The following is an 18,276-nucleotide window of genomic DNA, read 5'->3' as shown; positions in this document are numbered from 1 at the left end:
CTAGTTATATTATAAAGTAAATTACATTTTGTTCAATTTTAAGTTTCAAACAACTAATCAAAATCACATTGCATCAATAACTTATATTATTCGCCACCGCCACCATCACCCTCGATCGCCACCGTCACCACCACCCCCACCAATTGTCGCCGCCACAACTACTACCACCATCGCTGCCGCCGCACGCCGCCACCATCCATCACGGCGGCACCGCCACCACCACCGTCACTACGTCGTCACAACGCGCGTGGGTTTCCGGTCTTTGATTCTGTATGTATATATATCAATGACAAACTTTTACTGTTATTTACTTTTAAAGTTTCTGAGCATGTATTTCAATAATTGTTGATAGATTCCCCGGATCACGATTTACCTTTTCAATACACTTTTCTTTAAGTGATGCATATTTGATAAAAAGATGCAGACTTTTTGGAAACTTGCTTGAAAAGAATGAGAAAGAAGACAGATGAAATACATAAACTCGTTTCAAGAAAAGTGACGCATGCTATTACACATTCCAGCACATAAAAATAGAAAAGAAGACAATGAAAATAAAATGTAAGACAATACAATAACTCCTTGGGTCCATTATGTAGTCACCTTTTAATCTAAGGTAACTTTGGCTGCCCCTTTTTCCAAATAATAAGAAAATATATAAAATAAAAAATAAAGTAAAAAACACCCTGCCTACCTAATTCCCTATCCATTGTACAACTATAAAATAAAAACTCATTAGCAGTAGTTTGTGTTTTTACCTTAACAAGTATAAGACAATTAAACCTTTACACCAGCATGAAAATAAACCTATAAAAACTATAGGGTATATGCATTCTGCATCCAGCCACGGAATCAGCCCCCTTGGCTGAAATCTTCACTCGTTTAAACATGGATACTAAGACGCCAAAATGAATGTACATATCTGCTCCTAACTAGTATAATAGGTTATAAGTTGTCGAAACGAAAACAATGTGAAACCTTAAGATGGTCTGCAAGTCTCATGACAGCTGATTGAACAACTTCAGAGTTCGGTGAGACAGAATCTGGAAGTTCAGGGAAGCACACAGGAAGGTAGGGATCGTTCTCTTCTCGACGGCGGAAGAAAGTGAGTACAGATCGGCAGAATATAAATCTGAATAGAAGAGTAAAATAAGGATATTTTAGGTCAATAAAAACCAATAACAGGAACAAAATATGGTTGAAATCACTCTATATAATTAGATGAGTTATTACTGATACAGTACAGGTCATGACGGGTCAGGTCGGGTGGCCAACCACCCAATAATACCGTTATTTATCAACTGCAAGGTAAATTGTTTAATTAGGTAATTTATAAGGTTTTAAGCATTTGAATACATGCCCAACTCTTGTTTGACATTCCAAAGAGACAGAAAAACGTCTAGAAAGGAAATAAACCGTAGTTGCAGTTACCACCTCCTTGTTTTACTTAAAGATTTGAATAGCCACAATAAATTATTTTTCGTAATAAAAAACTGATGCATCATTTTTATATGAAACTATTAGAAAGTAAACATAAATTTGTTTGCCAATCAACCCAGATTTAACTCAAACTAAAAAGAGAAATGATTAAACTGGAGCTCATTTTGATATGTTAGGTGACCAGACCAATCAGGAACTATGGAAGACAAATTACCTGAGAATAATTCGTCGCAACAAAGGTTCAGAGAGAACTTGGGCCCACACCAGATCTACACTAGTTAAAGAACAAAGTATTACTTCCCACTCTGAAAAAGCGGCTGAAACAATGCTTTCGGCATCTTCCATCACATCCTGGAAGCAAACACACAGATATAAGAAACGATGTGATTTTGAAATCTGCACTAAGATATTTAGTATCCAGTTTAATTACCACTTCATCATCAGAATATGCAAGGCCAAACATTTGCCAGCATGCCCTCAATGGAGCAGTCAAAAACAAAGTGAACTGACTTCCATTTTGTGCTATATCAGCACTCGATTGACTCTTGAATGTTGGTTTTAAAGGTGAAAGAAGCAGGGCAGCTGGTTCTCCTCGTTCTGCACCATGTAAAACCTGAAGGTAATAGACAAAAGTACATAAGAAGCTAAATCATAAGATGACATTATATGAGACAACTTAAAAAGTATGATGCACAACCCCTAGTGATTATTTGATATATTTCCACCAGGAGTTACAATAGCATTGTATGCAAACTTCACCACCCTAGGAGAATCTTAAATACAGACTTTACTCAACAAAGATACTCACTTCTCTGAAAAAGAGAAAGTGGAAATGCTAACATGTTCGAAGTATCATTGTGATTAAAAGTTTATGAAAGACATAAAAGGGAAGGTGTTCCTTGTTTGCATAGAGACTTTCTACTGCAAAATTGTACAATGTCAACACTAACATATAGTTTAGCAAATCCATTTAAAATTCTAGAAAGCGAAATTACAAGAACAAGAAAGGTACACATTTTCCGGAATATTTTTTTTTGCCTTTATCAATATAAAAAAGTACACATTGATATGCACATTATGGCTGCATACTGTAGGAGTGTAGGGTACTACCCAAACAAAGTTTTAAATTATAACTAATATTTCCAAATTATCTACCCCAATGTATGATAGACAAGTTCCGACAAACCTGCCTTGAATGAATGGCTGTTGTCACTATCGATAATGAAGAAAGTGGGTCTTCTAGTAAAAGGGATTAGATCAACAGGGTAAAGGTTGTTAGACCCTGTAAATAACATACGAAAAGGTGAACAAACTTTCATGATAATTTTAGCTTATTGGTTGCTCAATAATGAAATTTCCTACTTCTTACCTCCCCTTCTAGTTGGCCCTAACCAGATAGAGCTTTCAACAGGATGACTGGAGCCTCCTTTGCCATTAACAAGACTTATTGGTTGCTCATAAACAGTGTTTAGCTTCAATGATGTCCTCACACTTCCAGAAATGTGCTTCTGCGGAACAGTTGTTTGACCAGATTCCCCTGCAGAGGGCACAAGTCAGTATACAGCTCGATGTGGCTATTATATGGGTCACGAAATGGTCTGCTCGAGTGCTTGGGTGGATTTGGTAACAGTTAAAAGCAGTCTCACAATGAAACAGGTCGGCCAGCATAAATTTCTTTATGAACAGTTCATAAGCTAAATCTGACTAACAGGATTATGTTACAATGATATTTAGGACATATAAAGCTTAATAGAAACTATGGTGGCTTGTTTTACCAGACACAAAGGGTATTTTGGCAAAAGTAGTTGTAGCTATTAGCTTGTAGCTAGTAGCTGGATCTATAAGCTGCAGTTTTTAAGCAAAGTTGTTAGCTAGAGCTTTTATTTGTAGAAGTGTTTGGTATGGCAGCTGTAGCTGCAACTTCAAGAGGTATTTGTGTAACTTTTAAAGATTAAAAGTTTCATCGAAAAACTAAAGCTCCTAAAACGCTACTTCAAGTAACGTTTCATTTTGGAGCTTTTTCTTTGGAATAAAAGTTAGAGTAGTTGCATCCAAACAAAGGTTTTAACACAATAGGAGCTTATTGTTTAACATAAAAAAGCTAAAGGTCCCCAAAAGCTCTTGCCAAACATGCCCAAAAATTCAACACACCAAACCTGTCCTTTGTTATTATAACGATAATACTTCAGAAAGAACAGAAAAAAAGATCTACAAGGTTGTAAGCATTAGATACACCACATGCAACTTTTTTAACCCTCAAAACCTGTGTTACTCCCTCCTCAACTGTTAACCTGAATATGGAAAACCTCATCCATTTACCCGGTTTCCCCTCAATTTTACAATTTGACCCATTAGACATGTTATGGAAAACCACAACCCAAATCGACCTATTCATAACTCATAAGTGAATGGGTTGAAATTACCACATCTATTATAACAATCACATTTAATGCTGGATAAATGAATGCAAGAAGTAACCTGATGCTGCTATATATATAAGCATAACACTATCTGCAGGGAGCTCATCACAGATTGAAGCCAAAACCTGCATAGACCGACAAAATTAGCTCAAGTAATCCAGTTTCCAAACTGCATTCATACTCCTGGTGCATTGCTGCTTCTTTTTTTGTAACTCGTTTCCTTAGTAATTGAAGAATAAGTTGCATAACTATGGAACTTCAATAAATTGAACATTAAAAAAAAATCTTTTGAGCATCAAGTGAAAGACTATGAAAATATCAATGAAGATTTTTTGTACTCACGGCCAGTAACTGTGTGGCAGATGGCCGGTAGAGAATAGCCTTTTTCGGATTTGGAGGCAAAGACGGATCAGTCATATCTGCAACTAAATTTATATCAATCAACCCTGAAGTAGCAGACTGATCAGTCGTGGTACCATTTTCATGGGATTCAACAGGTTGCTTCTGGTAGAAGGATCCACTTGGTTCCCATTCTAAGCACTGTAGCATTCTGAATGTATCAATCGTAAGTTCTGCAAACTTAACCTGAAATGAAGTATGCGCTGGTCAAAGATATTATTTAATGAGTCAATGCATGTCCAAGTCCAACATGCTTATCATCGAGACCAGGAAGCAATGCAATTATGGATACCAGTTACCTCATTCCGGTGATAGCTCATCAGCAACGCATCTCGTAACTTTAAAACCTTCTTTGCATGGAAACGTGCTACATACGGAAGTGACTTTGGATGAGAATCGAACATAGCACAGTATCGCAAAGGCCTGGTGTTTAAAAATGCTGCATCAACTTTCATAAACCGCACCATTTCTTGCATCACGACCTTCCATTCCTTAAAGGTGGTATCCTGCAACAACGGAAAAAGTGTCATGAATTCATAAACTTTAAAGGTCATAATAGCTTCTACAGATAAAGCATCACATTATAAATACAGAAGAATGATATCAGAGGCATCACAAACGATATTATTGGTGTATTACACATAGATTTGAGATTAACAACAAGTCAGCTGCATAATTTGGGCATATAACATAGATTAATATGCTGCATGGAAATCCAGCTGTGTATTAAATGGGTCAATACATCTAGAGCGAAGTACAGAATTAGCAGTTTCTAACTTCTTTTCACACGAAATTTACAATATTTACAAGTAACTTCTGTAGCTTGACATTCTGTGACATAATTGTGCTTATCCTAGCTAAAATAGTCGAACAGTGGTTAAAATATTAATCCACACCAAGATGCAAATCTGAAAACATCATAACCCAAAGTACTACGCGTCCCTTACAGACAATGATATTAATCATCACATATACAGAAATAATTCATGCAAGTCTTGGTAAACATTAAGCTATGAAAAAGAGAGAAAAACCAAGCCGTGTATGCAAAAGAGTTGAAAGGGAACTATAGAAGAATTTCTTAGGTATGTATAGTTTGATTAGCTTCTTTTTAGGTGCTTTTATTCCCTTGAAAGGTAGAATCATCAATATTCTTCTTAATCCAATTTTGAAGTCCTGGCTCTAACTTCACCTCTTATTATTCTTACACGGCTAAAAAAGGACATCCAACAATGTTGAAGAAACAAACCAACCATGTTCTTCCTACTCTAATGCTAAAAAAATTTTGGTTTTGGTCAATCTAGGTATCCGCCCCGCTTTGCATGGTGACTAATCTGAGGATGACCACCAACTTTACAAGTAGCCCTAAGTCATCGCGGGTGAACCTCCATAGCGACAAAAGGGTATACAATTGTAACAAACCTATAAATAGCGAAAGAAAAAGTTTAGCTTTAGGAAGGAAATACTTTTGGTAGGCCTAGATCGGTGGATACATGTCTAAGGTTCAAACCTAACCCCCATTTTGAAATCAGCTTCAGTCTCATTGCCTATGCATCGGTCCTTTGGAAAGGTTTGTGCGGGTTACAAAGCAACAACTACTACTATTATCATAAATTCTAAAAATTGGTTCTAAAAGTTCCTTTACATTAAATAATAGAACTTTATTAAGTACTCCTATCATACTCAAAACTTGTTAGCATTTGAAAAGTCAATAAATCACAACATTAAAAACAAAACCTTAATTAAACAATGAAACACACATAGTAGGGATCTAAACATGTAAACATATACAAATATAATAACAAATAGGGGTCTAAACCTAAGCTTAGGTACATGACAGTCACACATTCACTTACTTTTCCCATATAACAATTAAGGGTCTAAACCTATACATATATGAAAAAAAAAAAAAAAAAACCATACCGGGAACTTGGATTTAGAATCATGAAGCAAACCCGAAAACCGATCCAGCAAAAGGTTAACCATTTCCCATCTATTTAAAATCAAAGAAACAAGCAAAAACCTTGCATAAAATCTCAACTCTTTATATATAAGTCCTCTATCTTTAACACCCCCACTTATTTTCCCTTCTTCAGAAAAATATTTTCTATTCAAAATAGCTTCATAAAATATATATGATTCAATAAGAAACCTAGCTTCACTTGTCCTCATATACTGCACAAAATACAACTGCCCGATTCGAGAAGCGATTTCGCCGATTTCCCATCTCTGTAGACCCGATTCGACTAGCTTTGACCGGTTTTTTTGTTGGTATTCCCATAGTTTCATGTAGGATTTGAATACTTTTGGAAAGTAATGATTTGGTTGCCGTCCGTACCATGCTGTGTCTCTTACTTTTGCGAATTTTCTTTCTGCTGATTCTACTAGTGACCGGAAATTGGTTGGAACGTCGTCGTTTGATGTTGTCATTATTAATTATTTTTATTAATTAATTAATTAATAGGAGAAGAAGCAGTTGGAGAGACCTGGAAAAAGATGTGAAATTAACAACACCATTTGACAACGCAGCAGCAGCTGCAGTGTGTGTGTGTGTGTGTGTGTGTGGGTTAGTTGGGTTTTTTTTTTTTTTTTGTTTTTTTTTAAGAGGGGGTTGGACTTTTTCCACTTTCTTCTTTGTGTTTATTAGTCAGCTATCAGCTGGCGAATATCCTGTTTATTTTATTTTAGTATTACATCAATTATATTTTTTTATTTTTCATTAACTATTAAGTTACATATTCATTTGCATCAAGTTTTTTTTATTAATGGAAGACATTGAAACGTATTCGTCAATTTTAGCTATTGAATCATCAATTTGTTTCTCTAGCTTTATAGGCGGACTAATAAAGTTCATATATCTTTCTCCTAGTTTGTTATAAATTAGTCTATTAACATAAGAAATGTAAAAAGCTATTAAAAGCTTTCAAAAAAAAGATTGATGTTGTAAAAGATGCAAACATCTTCATCAAGTGTAACTCTACACTCACATATTGGTACCAAGGTGAGCCCTTTCGAAACTACCATCATTTAGAGATTGGCATTGCCAAAACAAGAACATTTAATCTTTCCAAACAAATGAATGAAGATTATAAGGATCCCGAGAATGGCTAGATATTAGAACAAGAAGATTTCTTTAAATCCTAATAATCTACAAGGATTAAAAGCTGGAAGCTTAAATTAAGTAAATTATTTGAGTGACCATTGCGTAATTACTAGCTATTGTGGAACCTCACTATCGGTTCTACTAAATTTAAAAATGAGACGTTTGTCTCTACAGGTAATATAATAATAATAATAATGATAATGATAATAATAATAATAATAATAATAATAATAATAATAATAAAAAATTTCATATTATTAATTAGGTTACTAGCTATTGTCGGCGGTGAAGACGGTTGTAGGGCAGGGTGAGCTTGAGTTGGCTTTAACGCAACAGTGAGCTGGGAGAACCAATCACTCGGAGGACGTGGTGGCAGCTTGAGGTTGAATGAGTACTAGAGCGGAAAATCTGATCAACTGTATCAAATGACTTTTCTGGGTAGGCATTACCGAGAGGACTAGCCATTGATTGAAAAGATGATTGGCTAGTTGCCATAGATGTACTATGCCATTTTGCAAACTTACTTGAACAGGGCAGGGCAGGATAGAAGATGATGACATGAGACGTAATAGATGGGAGTGTGGAATATAGTGAACCAACATTGCCGGGGGGGACTACCCTCAAACAAAAAGTACAAATGATTTTTTTTATTTTTTAAACTAGGCCCAACTCAAAATAGAGTTTTCAGTAAGTCCACAAACAAAATCTGAGATTTGAAGAAGAATTTACATTTTTGTTTACCTTGAATTGAAGAACAATGGCTTAAGTGTTGAATTGAATACCATTGGCTGAATTATTGTTTAGTTGCAGGTATGGATTCTAGATTTAGAAGAAGACGACTAGATTATATGTATATTAAAATAACTTTCATTTGAGCCCCTGAAATATTAATAGCTATTTCAGTTTTGCTTTTGTTAAGACATTCGAGTAACTTTCATTTAGCTTTTGTTTAAATGGAAGATAATTAATAAGAAAAATGTCAAACCTGTTTAAAATGCCAATAGTTATAAAATCTCTTTCTTTTTCACATTTTTATGTACTTGTGTAATCTACTTTAGATACTTATCTATAATTTAATGGTTTAATATGAATTTACTTAAATGGTTTAATATGGATTTACTTAAAGATTATGGTGTTACAATATGTTTAACAAAATATAAAATAAAATTAGGCCATCTCCCTGATAATTGTCTGGATCTGTTACTAGAACCATAACTATCCTTGGGTGGTAGCCCAAATCCATCACCCGGAATATAAGTGGTGCTCATAGATATTTGGTTAAATTTGGAAGCTAGATTCGGACACTTATCACCTGAGATACTTTAAACGTCGGAAACTTCAGATGTTTCTAAATTAATCATCGGAGAATTTCCTTCATCCAAATTCATCTCCAACCTGGAAGAAACAAATTTTAAAAGAAGATTTTGTTTTACAATCATACAAAACTAAGAAAATAACGGAAAAAATGATGATTTTTGCTTTTGTTATAACAAATAACCGTCCAATAATCATTAAATTGTAGATATCATGTTTGAGCACAGATTAACACGCTCTATCACAAATGGGGTTAGTCATGAAAATATCATCAAACCTCTTACAAAGCTCCAACTCTTTTATAGACCTAAGGTGGTGGTTAATTTTCTTAAAGATAATTTTATATCTAAATGATATTGGGAGTGTTGTTAAATGAATGATTGTAAGTGGATAATTCATAAATGACAAAGTGACAAAGAGAGATATTTATAATCTTAGAATTAGGTAATCTCATATAATGGGCTATTTATTGGTTTGTGTTATTTTGTGAGCCTTTACTCCAAGAAAAATATATTATTCTTTTCTTTTTTTTGAAAAGTAAGAAAAATATATATAAAAAGGAAAAATTGAAACTATTTCAAACCAAGCCCCAATAATAAAACAGCCTTTATGCTTGTGTGGCGTCTTTCCCGGGCAAAGCTTGAAAAGGTTTCTTCTTCTATTACTCACTATTTCTTCACAAGCATTTCAAATTTCCATTCATTTCGAGATGTAAATATCAGAATCAGCACCCTCTTTCGTGACGGGAAAATCGGCATTGCCCGTAAACTGTTTGACGAAACGCCTAAAAGAGATGTTGTCACGTGGAACACTGTGATCACTGGTTACTGGAAAAATGGGTTAATCTGTGAATCAAAGAAGCTATTTGATTCAATGCCTTTGAGAAATGTCGTGTCTTGGAACTCGATGATCGCTGGGTATATCGAAAATGGTTGTATAGATGATGCATTTGGGTATTTTAACAAGATGCCCGAGAGAAATATCGCGTCATGGAATGCTATGATTTCCGGGTTTATTAAGTGTAAAAGGATTGAAGAAGCTGTGAAGTTGTTTAACGAAATGCCAAGGAAGAATGTCATTTCTTATACGGCTATGATTGACGGGTATGCACAAAAAGGGGAGATTCAGAAAGCTAGGGAGTTGTTTGAGTCTATGCCAAGTCGTAATGAAGTTTCTTGGACTGTGATGATTAGTGCGTACACGGAAAGTGATCGGTTTGATGAGGCTAGACAACTTTTTGCACGGATGCCGTTTAAGAATGTAGTTTCTATGACTGCTATGATTACTGGTTACTGCAAGGAAGGAAAGGTGGAAGAGGCCAGGGTTTTGTTTGATGAAATTGAATGCAGAGATGATGTTTCTTTTAATGCTATGATAACAGGTGTGTTCGAGTACATTATAAATTTATAATCGACTATATATATAGACAAAAGTAAAGTTGTGGAAAACAATGAAAAGATGTTTTCTAATTTTACATAAAAAATAGAAAACAATGTTTTCCATTTTCTTAGTTTTCTGTTTAGTTAACATTTTTGGAAAACAACGGGTGTTTTTCCAACTAAACTTGTCCTAACCTTTTATACTTGCTAGGTTATGAGCAAAATGGAAGAGGTGTGGAAGCACTAAGACTACTTGTAGATATGATACGTAGTCGGTTAAGGCCAGATCAATACACCCTTGTTTCTATCCTTGCAGCATGTTCAGGCCTTGCATCATTAACGGAAGGCAAACAAGCTCATGCACTTGTGGTCAAGTATAGGTTTGACACTCATGTTTCTGTAGGAAATGCTCTGATCACTATGTACAGCAAATGTGGATGTCTTCAGGATTTTGAGTCAGCTTTTGAACATATTTGTAGTCCTAACATTGTCTCTTGGAACACAATCATTGCTGCTTTTGCACAACATGGACTTTATAAGAAAGCTCTCTGCTTTTTTAAGAAGATTGAGTTAAATGAGGTTAAACCAGATGGGATAACATTCCTTAGCTTACTCTCCGCTTGTGGTCACACAGGTAAAAACAACTTTTTCTATGATTCAGGCGTTGTACTTTTTCCTGGGGGAAAGGGATATAGACCAAGCGTGGGACTGTTCACTTTAGGTCGCAATTTATACATGTTTATGGGTAAACGAGTCATGGGTTATTGGGTTGTACTTTGCTTCCAATGGGTCAAATGGGTAAAACTTGAAAACATCTATCTACCGTTTCAAATCTTACAGTAATCAATAGTTTCCTATAAATTTCTAGTCGAACTTCTCTATTTATATTCTTAACTCGTTTAATAACTAACCTATCTTATTTTAATTATAATTTTTTATTTTTAATTATAAAAGTTGCAAGATTGTATCGACAATGCATAGAACCTCTTATTCTTATCATTATTTTAATCTACCAATTTTCACAATATAGTTTACTTAAATCATGTTTTAAATCTTAGCCAGAACGATTGACCTCTGGTACCTTTTGTTTAAAGTTTATTGGATACTATTGGTATTTGTTAATGCAGGTATGGTGAAGGAGAGTATATACTGGTTTGATGCCATGAAAAATATATACAATGTTACCCCCAGGTCTGAGCATTATGCCTGTTTGATTGATATTTTGGGTCGATCTGGTCAAATTGATAATGCGTACAAGATGATCCAAGAGATGCCTTTTGAAGCCGATTTGGGAGTTTGGGGTGCCCTTCTTGCAGGATGCCGTTTCAGTTTGAATACTGAGTTTGCAGAATTAGCTGCACAGAAAATCATGAAGCTGGATCCTACAAACTCCGGGGCTTATATTATGCTGTCTAACATTTATGCTGCATCTGGTTTATGGAGAAAAGTGACCTGTGTGAGACATTTGATGAAGGAAAACTGTGTCAAGAAACAAACAGCATATAGTTGGATGGAAATCGAAAACATGGTACATGATTTCGTGGGAGGAGATGTATCTCATATAGCTATCGACGAGATTCACAGTGTTATTGATCAACTTTACTCACAAATGAAAGATATCGAGGATATTGCTTTAAGCTAGCAATGGTGAAACGGAGGTATGTGTGCTGGAGTTTCAATTATGAAAAGTTGTCGTTACCTGGTTTTTTGGCGGAGAAGTATACTTAGATTTAAGATTTAGCCACACTATTAGGAAAGAAAATGATCAGTTTGTGTGTAAATCAAAGATAATATATGATAAAATTCATCCTATATGATACATTGTTCTACTGAATTTCATAGTGTTGGCAAACTGTGAATGCGTACATTTGTGTTTTGTAAAATCATGTTTAACTTCATAATCTACTATATTTTTAATTCTCTCTCTTGCTTAGTTTCCGATGATTTTTAATTGTTGCTACTATGAGATAATGATGCTCTATTTGAAAACAGTATCTTATTCCTTTGAGTTTCACTTTCACAATTGGGATGGATGGATTGATGGTTGGAAAACTGTCTTAAACTATGACTAATTAGACGATGCTGTTCTATCTTTCTTTGTGATAATGTGATATAACCATCTCTTTATATGTTTCTTGATTAACGTTGTGACGCCTGCTCCAAAGGACTGCAATGCCAACCGAGGCGTTTTAGCTACTGTTTTGATGCAACTAATAAGACAAGATATAAGCTATAGTGACATCATACTCTGCCTGCCTTGTGGCTGCTGCGAAAGGAGTGCCGACAGAATGTATGTTGCCTATTACGGATTAAGGGCAAACATTGTTGGTTTCTTTTTGAACGGCATTCTATCCTACCCATACTCCTTAATTACACACATGCCTGGATGAAACCCAGAACTCTTGAAAAAACCCATAATAATCCACCCCCACAAATGTGGGAAGTGGGACCCGAACCTAGGTGGATCATCCCAAGGTCAAAGACCTTACCAATGGGCAACTAACCCCATTGGCTGGGTTGTGGGTTTTAGTCCCATGGTTTTAGAGGTCTTAAGCTTGTGAGACAGTCACACAACTTAACAAAGATAAAAATTATGTCAGCTGAAATCAGGGAAGAACTTTATAAAGATTCTTTGATGATAGTATGCTATTTTGTTGCAGGGATGTTTTCAAGATAAACAAAGTTTGCATTTGTTAGCATTGAATTAGTAACCTGCAATTTCAATTGTCTCCATGAAAAACGATGCTCGCTTTAATCAGAGAAGCATCCAGCAGATGTTTCGAGAACAAGAGATCTGTTCTTGTTTGCATGATCCTTAAACCATCGATCCAACGGTATTCAACTCTATCACTGAATTGTTCCTTTTGCTTGTACAATATTTTCTGGAAGAGCGTACCTTTGGCAGATATGCTTCCTGCTCATTATTAAATGCATTCTCGTAACATATCATCTGTTTTTATATTTAGGGCAAAATGCCAAGAGATTGATAATTAATTTAGGAGGTAACATAAATTTCACCACATATAAAAAAAAGTTACGTATCATTTCAATTGCTTGATGAGTCTTGAGTCAACATCTTTTTACCAACGCGGCAGTCTAATTTAGCCAACATGGACTGCCCCATGGCCTATATGGACTACCACATTCGCCATGTTGACTCATCAAAACATCCTTTAGTTAACTTGAATTGATCAATAACTTCTTTGTTTGACGTGATATTAGTGTTATATATTAACCAAATCTTTCTTGATAATTTTACCTTTTTCTAATTAATACTATTGCATATCTGGATATAAAATAAACCATAAGCCACATAGTGATATAACGGTGGAGTTGTATACACATAATTTGAATATGACTTGTGATAGCCTGATGCCCAAACATTCTTTTTGCTATATTCACTTGTCACAATCTCATAATGTGTATCATCCAACCAACTTCTTCAAATACCACACATTTGGATATCCTAAATTTACTCCCATCAACCCCACATGACCACAATGTTTTTGAAACATATAATTGGATTTCACAACCATCTTTAGCATATGGTGATTATAACTCTCATAAAATGTGAATATAACCGCCATCTTGGCCAGCATGGGCGGAACTATGAAGAGACAGAGGAGGGCCTTGGCCCACCAAAGTTTTCATTTATATATAGAGACAGAGTTTGTGTTCTATATATTGATTGAATTTGTCCCTGAAACAAAGTGGTCACGTTCCACCACTAAGGGCCAGCGAGAGGTGGGGCCGACAGAAGTTTTTGCTAGTACTCAAAATGTATTGAGTAGGAAACGAGCCAATTAAGTGGTTCTAAACTATGGTTACCATGTAATTTATTGATTAAAGTGAGAGATGTGTAATGCTGACATGACAGTCTAACGAGTGTGCGTGAGAATCACACTGTATCAGACAATGAGGTGAACTAGTTGGGAGGCAAAGAGAACAACATATAACCATATATATGTATGCATATTGTCCTATATATACTACATATAATATATAATCTATACTAATAATAATTATAATAAAACAATGGCTGATCATCTTCTAGATTCCACTGAGATCGTCGATTACGAAGGTGACAATACTCAGATGCATCAGCAAGAACTAGTAGTTCCTGCAACACTAATCTCTATGGCAGAAAGCTTTGAGAAAAAAGGCCATTCATGGTAACACTTACTATCAAATATCAATCATTATGTACACATACATACGCTCAACGCATACGCGTACTAATATATGTTGTATCTTATGGATGCACAGGTTTGTTGTTTCTCAACTTCCATCCGATCTATCTATAAAACTTGATGATATAACATTTCATGTCAACAAGGTAATACACCCAACTATGGGCATTCAGCTTTGGGACAGTGTAGGCAGTTGTCCCACAAAGTTCCGATATGTAATTAAACTTATAGTAAAGTATTAGAGTATCGTATTGCGAACCTATACAGTACAAGAAAAGCACCTTTTAATAACCGATTTCATCACTATATGTCCAGTTTGTCGGTCAACCTGTATATTTGGTGTTATATATATAACACTATTATACATCAGAGTGGCTGACCCATCAAAATAGTTTTGACCCTTTTGGAATATTTTCTGGCTTTGCCCATGCCCACGCCCACAATCAAACCTGGGCATATCCTAGCTGCTATTATATACTGTATTAATATATTTGACTTTGTTGTGGTCATATGTTCAGTATCCGCTAGTTTCAAGATGTGGTTATCTACAACAAATTGATCTACAGACTTCAGCCTCAAATGATGGTTACGAAATGAAACTAGAAAACTTTCCAGGTGGAGCAGAAACGTTTGAAGTCGTGGTGAAGTTTTGTTATGGTCTTTCGGTATCTTTGAACCCCAGAAACGTCGCTTACTTAAGGTGTGCAGCAGAGTTCCTAGACATGACTGAAGAGCTAGAAGATGGCAATCTTATCTCTAAAACTGAATCTTTTCTCACTTTTGTGGTCTTTTCTTCATGGAAGGACTCCATTACGGTCTTGAAATCATGCAAAAATCTCTTTCCGTGGGCTGAAAACCTTCAGATTGTAAGAAGGTGTTGTGATTCAATCGCTTGGGCTTCTCAAGAAACCGCCAGTGCACAAAGGCGGTGGTTAAACGATGTATCCACTCTCCATATTGATCATTTCAAGAGGATTATAACATCAATGACACTAAAAGGAACAAGACCGGAATTCTTAGGTTCATGCATTATGATTTATGCAGAAAAATGGTTGCTAGGTAATGATGTAGAAATAGAAGGGTTAAAACACCATACAAATGGTAAAAACGAGCTTGTATGGAGTATTTACAATGGACAAAAAAAGGAAAAAGAATCAGGCAATCAGAGTCAAGAGCAACGGGTAATTATAGAGACCCTGGTGAGCATATTGCCTCATCAGAAAGACGCTGTTTCTTGCAGATTTTTGTTGTGGATGTTGAAGATGGCTATGGTTTATTCGGTTTCACCCGCTTTAGTCTCTGAGCTAGAGAAACGAGTGGGGATGGTAATGGAAAATGCAAGTGTATATGATCTTTTGATACCAGCTGAAGGAAATCAATTGAAGTAAGCTTTCAATCGTTTCGTTGTTTGTATGTAATAGCTGTATCTAATAACCGATTCCTTTTACCAATTACATACTTAAATTTATGTGAATCTTGTGCAGATCATTAGGGGAGCAGACTATGTACAATGTGGATTCTGTTCAAAGGATTTTGGAATACTACTTGATGAATGAACAGCAGAGAAACACAGGAACTAATGGGAAATCAAACATTAGTAAACTGCTGGATAATTACCTTGCAGAAATAGCAGGAGATCCAAATCTTTCCGCCACCAAATTTCAAGTGATTGCTGAATTGTTACCTGAGGCTGCACGTCCATGTGATGATGGACTCTACCGTGCAATTGACATATATCTCAAGGTCAGATGTTAGTTTTGTTAAAAATCTGCTAACACTAATTACTAATACACCAATAACAATACAAATATATCAATCTATAAGAATACTGACTGAAAGAAATTGTCAATGATTTTAGAAGGCTTAACTGAGGCATGTGAATTGCAATATCCTGATACTAATACTTTACTAGTATTGATGTGTCTATCTCGAGGATACAATCAGTTGTACGGAATGTACATCCGTATAAAGCAAGGTGCACCCGGGAACAAAATAGCGGGGGTCAAGGAAGCAGCGTCTCTTGTGGGGTCGAAGGGGCAAAAACATATCAGATACAGTTCACATAGCTGTAGATAAAGTCTGTTACTTATTAGTGATAAAGTATATTGCTTCTAAATTTTTTATTTTGTGTCTATTTGTGAACACTGAAGAACACAAACAATATCAGAAATTATACCTGCAAAAGAATTCTTGATTTGCTGTCAAAACAAGAACATTTCAACATATATTATCCCCAAACGAAATTTGTGATACCCAAAGAATATAAGGTCGAATCACTGTATTCACAAAGTGATTACACGATTGATACTAATATCCAGTTATTGATTAAAAATTTAAAATACAAACCCGAATACATACAGATTTCCAACTTTTCTACCTTTCTAGCAAGCATACATTCGTCACTACTAGAAAATTGCCAACAGCAAAACAGTAGGAAAAAAAGCACTCCATTCCTAAATGCTGTTAGCAGATAAAATCAATATTAGCTTTAGTCCTATAAAATCAGTAACATGGTATCCTATATTTGAACCATATCAAGATACTCACTGTTGAAGCTATTGGTGTCTTTCGTAACCAGGCACATCCTGAGCTATCAGACCATGACAGAAGAAGATTGTGCAGAGTCATGAACTGTCAGAAACTTTCAGTTGATGCATGCTCTCACGCTTCACAAAACGATCGACTGCCTGTTAGAACAGTTCTGCAGGTAACTATCATGTTAGAAGATCTCCGTATTGAAACAAATATCTGATCTTAACCAAACTTAGCAGGTACTATTTGCTGAGCAAGTGAAGCTAAGGGAAACAATACAAGAAAAACAGCAAACAACAAACGCAGACCAGGAAGATAACTGGTCCTCTCAAAAGGAAGAAATCAAAATGCTGAAAGCAGAATTGGAGAAAATGATGGTTATAATTGAAGAGATCCAAACTGATCACACAAATTTACAACAAGATTGCAAAACAATAAGAACAAAACAGAACGCTTTGTCGGGTTGGATTTTAGGATGGAACAAAATCAAAAAAACTAGTTTGTTCCATTCGAAATTGAATGGAAATGAAAATAGAGAGGGGAAGGGAGAAAAAAGAATCAGCTCTATGCTAAGAACGAATAGGAGGCAATCTGTGGGTTGAAGTTATTAGTTAAGTAGTTATCTAAGTGCTAGTTCTCTCTTCTTTTCTTTTTCTTTTTTTTTTTTTTTTTGTCATTTTTACTGGCCATCGGTTTTTCAATCGTTTTCGTGTACATGTCAGTAATCAAAAACATCAAATTTCGACATATATGTGATAATATTCATCGACTAACTGGGTTGCATCAAGTGGAAAACCCGAGGTCCTCTTGCGAGTGTAGAAGACGGTATTGGGGCACGGTTGTGTTTTTTTTGACAGTATATATCAATTTCAGTCCAGTTTATGTTCGTGGAAATTTAGTTGTGATTTAAGATGGAACAAGATCAATCCTTGTCATAAAGTTTTCTTATTAGTAGTACTTGTGAAAATTGATATGACAATAGTTATTTATACTATATTATAAAGCAAATAGGATTTCAACTTTCAACTTTTAACTTCAACAATGTAAACATGATAATATATAATGTACCATACATTAATGCCTGCAACTTTCTTTCTCCTCCATAAATCATTTTATTCCACTAATTCTTTCAAAATCTTTTATCTCAAAAACCGTACATCGATAAATTATAAAAATTATATGAGTGTTTTTAAAATTTCATGCTCTTTCATTAGAGATGTCATTCGATATACTTTCGATGAATTTTTAAATCCGAGGGCGTAGCCTATACGGCTAAGACATTTGGCTATGACACTCTATGACATATCACCTCCTATGACCTATCATACTCTATGACCTATCACCCTCACCATCTCACCGCCGCAACGCGCGGATACTTGCTCTCGTATTTATTTAAGCAAATATACTGGAGAATTACTGAAACAATCATAAGAGTTTTAGGGGTTTTTTCCCCCTTTTTTCGATTGATTTTATTTTTTGGGGGGGTAAGAGTAGCCTCTAGTTTT

The 18,276-nt window shown here is 35.4% G+C and overlaps 3 protein-coding genes and 1 long non-coding RNA gene across 11 annotated transcripts; 2 read left to right on the top strand and 2 right to left on the bottom strand.

Moving 5' to 3' along the window:
* Positions 1-484: 484 nt before the first annotated feature.
* On the bottom strand, positions 485-6,888 carry LOC122580093 (protein SCAI). Of its 3 annotated transcripts, XM_043752366.1 has the most exons (10): positions 6,406-6,887; positions 6,177-6,246; positions 4,556-4,762; positions 4,200-4,442; positions 3,916-3,982; positions 2,807-2,974; positions 2,628-2,719; positions 1,868-2,050; positions 1,652-1,788; positions 485-1,129 (listed from the first exon to the last, which is right to left on the bottom strand). In XM_043752366.1, the coding sequence occupies exons 1-10, from the start codon at positions 6,681-6,683 to the stop codon at positions 943-945; spliced, it is 1,632 nt and encodes a 543-aa protein (XP_043608301.1). In that variant the 5' UTR covers positions 6,684-6,887; the 3' UTR covers positions 485-942. The 3 variants fall into 3 exon arrangements, with proteins under 3 accessions (XP_043608301.1, XP_043608300.1, XP_043608299.1); XM_043752365.1 differs by having other exon boundaries at positions 1,868-2,034; positions 2,624-2,719; positions 6,177-6,888; XM_043752364.1 differs by having other exon boundaries at positions 6,177-6,887.
* A 2,185-nt stretch (positions 6,889-9,073) lies between these two features.
* On the top strand, positions 9,074-11,969 carry LOC122580011 (pentatricopeptide repeat-containing protein At4g02750-like). Its single transcript, XM_043752280.1, has 3 exons — positions 9,074-10,051; positions 10,261-10,683; positions 11,177-11,969. Exons 1-3 carry the CDS (start codon positions 9,280-9,282, stop codon positions 11,689-11,691), a joined length of 1,710 nt encoding a protein of 569 aa, XP_043608215.1. The 5' UTR covers positions 9,074-9,279; the 3' UTR covers positions 11,692-11,969.
* A 1,775-nt stretch (positions 11,970-13,744) lies between these two features.
* On the top strand, positions 13,745-17,710 carry LOC122578963 (BTB/POZ domain-containing protein DOT3). Of its 6 annotated transcripts, XM_043751032.1 has the most exons (7): positions 13,745-14,015; positions 14,104-14,221; positions 14,316-14,385; positions 14,758-15,623; positions 15,724-15,982; positions 16,818-16,946; positions 17,008-17,710. In XM_043751032.1, exons 2-7 carry the CDS (start codon positions 14,145-14,147, stop codon positions 17,371-17,373), a joined length of 1,767 nt encoding a protein of 588 aa, XP_043606967.1. In that variant the 5' UTR covers positions 13,745-14,015; positions 14,104-14,144; the 3' UTR covers positions 17,374-17,710. The 6 variants fall into 6 exon arrangements, with proteins under 6 accessions (XP_043606967.1, XP_043606969.1, XP_043606970.1 ...); XM_043751034.1 differs by lacking the exons at positions 13,745-14,015; positions 17,008-17,710 and adding an exon at positions 16,184-16,339 and having other exon boundaries at positions 14,030-14,221; positions 16,818-16,902; XM_043751035.1 differs by lacking the exons at positions 13,745-14,015; positions 17,008-17,710 and adding an exon at positions 16,184-16,316 and having other exon boundaries at positions 14,030-14,221; positions 16,818-16,899.
* Positions 16,503-16,872, bottom strand: LOC122578964. The gene is made up of 2 exons (XR_006320568.1): positions 16,787-16,872; positions 16,503-16,699 (listed from the first exon to the last, which is right to left on the bottom strand). It is a non-coding gene; the product is annotated as an uncharacterized LOC122578964 (long non-coding RNA).
* Positions 17,711-18,276: the final 566 nt, after the last annotated feature.

The sequence above is a fragment of the Erigeron canadensis genome, chromosome 8 (genome assembly GCF_010389155.1).
Source record: "Erigeron canadensis isolate Cc75 chromosome 8, C_canadensis_v1, whole genome shotgun sequence".
Lineage (NCBI taxonomy): Eukaryota > Viridiplantae > Streptophyta > Magnoliopsida > Asterales > Asteraceae > Erigeron > Erigeron canadensis.
This window is presented reverse-complemented; position numbering and strand designations above follow the sequence as displayed.